A 1,881-nucleotide genomic window follows, 5' to 3' on the forward strand; every position below is an offset into this window, starting at 1 on the left:
CCAAACCGCTTTGAGGGCATAGTGTAAACGGGGCTTATGTTGTGTAGAAAGTTTAAACTGATTCCAATCAAATTTGAATTTTTTATAAATTTTAAAGTTGCTCTAAAATCAGGCCAAAGTCCCTCTACTATAGTACAGGGTCGTTGGCTAAATTTAGCAAAAATTAAAAAGGAGAAATTTCTCCATTTTAATAATTTTCCCTGATACGTATACATGTCCTTATGTTGTGTAGAAAGTGTGAACTGATTCCAATCAAAATTAAATTTTTAAAAAAATTTTAAAGTTGCTCCAAAATCAGATCAAAGCCCCTGTACTATAGTACAGGGTCGTTGGCCAAATTTTGCTCCATTTTAATAATTTTTCTGATACGTATACATGTTTTTATGCTGTGTAGAAAGTTTGAACTGATTCCAATCAAATTTGGATTTTTATAAATTTTTAAAGTTGCTCAAACTATTTTTGAGATTAATTAATTTTGACACAATACTGTATACTCATTTACTTGAAGCTCTGAGCATATTTTAGCATTCTTTCCTGCTAGATCGTTCACTCTTGCTTGCAATTTGGTTTTGGACTCATTAGCTTCTGCAAGATCAGCCTCTAACTTCTGATTAGCTTGCTGCAAAAAATCAACCTAAAAATTAAAATTAAAAAAAACATGTACTACATGTACATGTTTATACTGTACATGTTTATACTGTATGTAAACTTGTAGATTTGTACTACAATGTTGTTATCATTAATAGTATTTATTATTAGTAACAGTATGAAAACAGAAAAAACTTGCACATACATGTACATGTATATCTTTAAGCTAATATTTAGTATGCATGTACAGATGTACTATAAATACATGTACAGTACATGTACATTTGCAAGTACAATGTATTTTTGTCATACAGATACATGTACATGTACATGTACACATGTATTTATTGCAGATTACTATTCTATTCTACTATTCTATAATTTTCTCTCTCTCCCTCTCTCTCCATTACCTGTATGTTAAGATGAGCTGTCATTCTTTCATTGGTCTCAATCTTTCCCTCCATTGCCAGTGCCTCTGGTGGACGTCCTCCTCTTAACTGACCCGATAGACGCTCAATCTCATTCTCTCTCCTCTCAACCTTTAGAAGAAAAAAAATCCGGTCACATATACACATGTACATGTACATTAAAAGTAAAATTTCATTATTATTAATACAGTACAAGAACATACATGTACATGTACATGTACATACATGTACATGTATAATGTTGCATTTAAATTCTCATTATTAATACATGTACAGTGTACATGTAAATTGAACCCTAACCTGTCTTCTCAAATCTTTTATACTGTCTTTCATTTCTTTCTTCTCCTTTCCAATAGAATCCAGTGATCGCTGCATCTCAATCATCTTTTCCTCCGCCATCTTTAGAAGATCAACTACCTGAGGATCAGGCTCGGGCAGAACAGGGAGGAGCTTCCCTTTGGATGACGAGGGAGTGAGAACGGAATCCATTTCCATCCGCTGGCGACGATAGGGTAGAGTCTTCTTGCGCCCCCCTGGGGTCTGAATAATAGCGGCTTGAGAATTCTTTTCTTGTAGTTCAAGAATCCTCTCAGACTTCAATTGTGACTCTTTCTCTTGCGAAATGATCCGTTGCATGTATTGGTTGTTGAGAAACTTTAGGTCAGCATTTTCGTGTTCCAGACGCCTCATGCAGACTTTGAGTTCTTTGGTTCGCTGCTCCAGAGACTCCTTGAGTGCTAGGATCTGCTGGTGTAGAGCAACATTCTCTTGAGTTAGTCTACTGTTGTCTTGTTGGTAAGGCTCTACGTGTTTCTCCCATAAACCTTAGAGAGAGAGAGGGAGGGAGAGAGAGAGAGAGAGGGAG

General features: G+C 35.7%; 1 protein-coding gene across 1 annotated transcript; it reads right to left on the reverse strand.

The window, feature by feature from the left end:
- Nucleotides 1-487: 487 nt before the first annotated feature.
- Nucleotides 488-1,837, reverse strand: LOC109591307 (centrosomal protein of 135 kDa-like; the record flags this gene model as incomplete). Its single annotated transcript, XM_020007066.1, has 3 exons — nucleotides 1,317-1,837; nucleotides 999-1,127; nucleotides 488-634 (listed from the first exon to the last, which is right to left on the reverse strand). Coding segments are annotated over exons 1-3 (666 nt in total), but the record flags the coding sequence as incomplete, so codon positions are not given.
- Nucleotides 1,838-1,881: the final 44 nt, after the last annotated feature.

This window comes from Amphimedon queenslandica, unplaced genomic scaffold (genome assembly GCF_000090795.2).
Source record: "Amphimedon queenslandica unplaced genomic scaffold, v1.1 AMPQUscaffold_8473_Cont19583, whole genome shotgun sequence".
NCBI lineage: Eukaryota > Metazoa > Porifera > Demospongiae > Haplosclerida > Niphatidae > Amphimedon > Amphimedon queenslandica.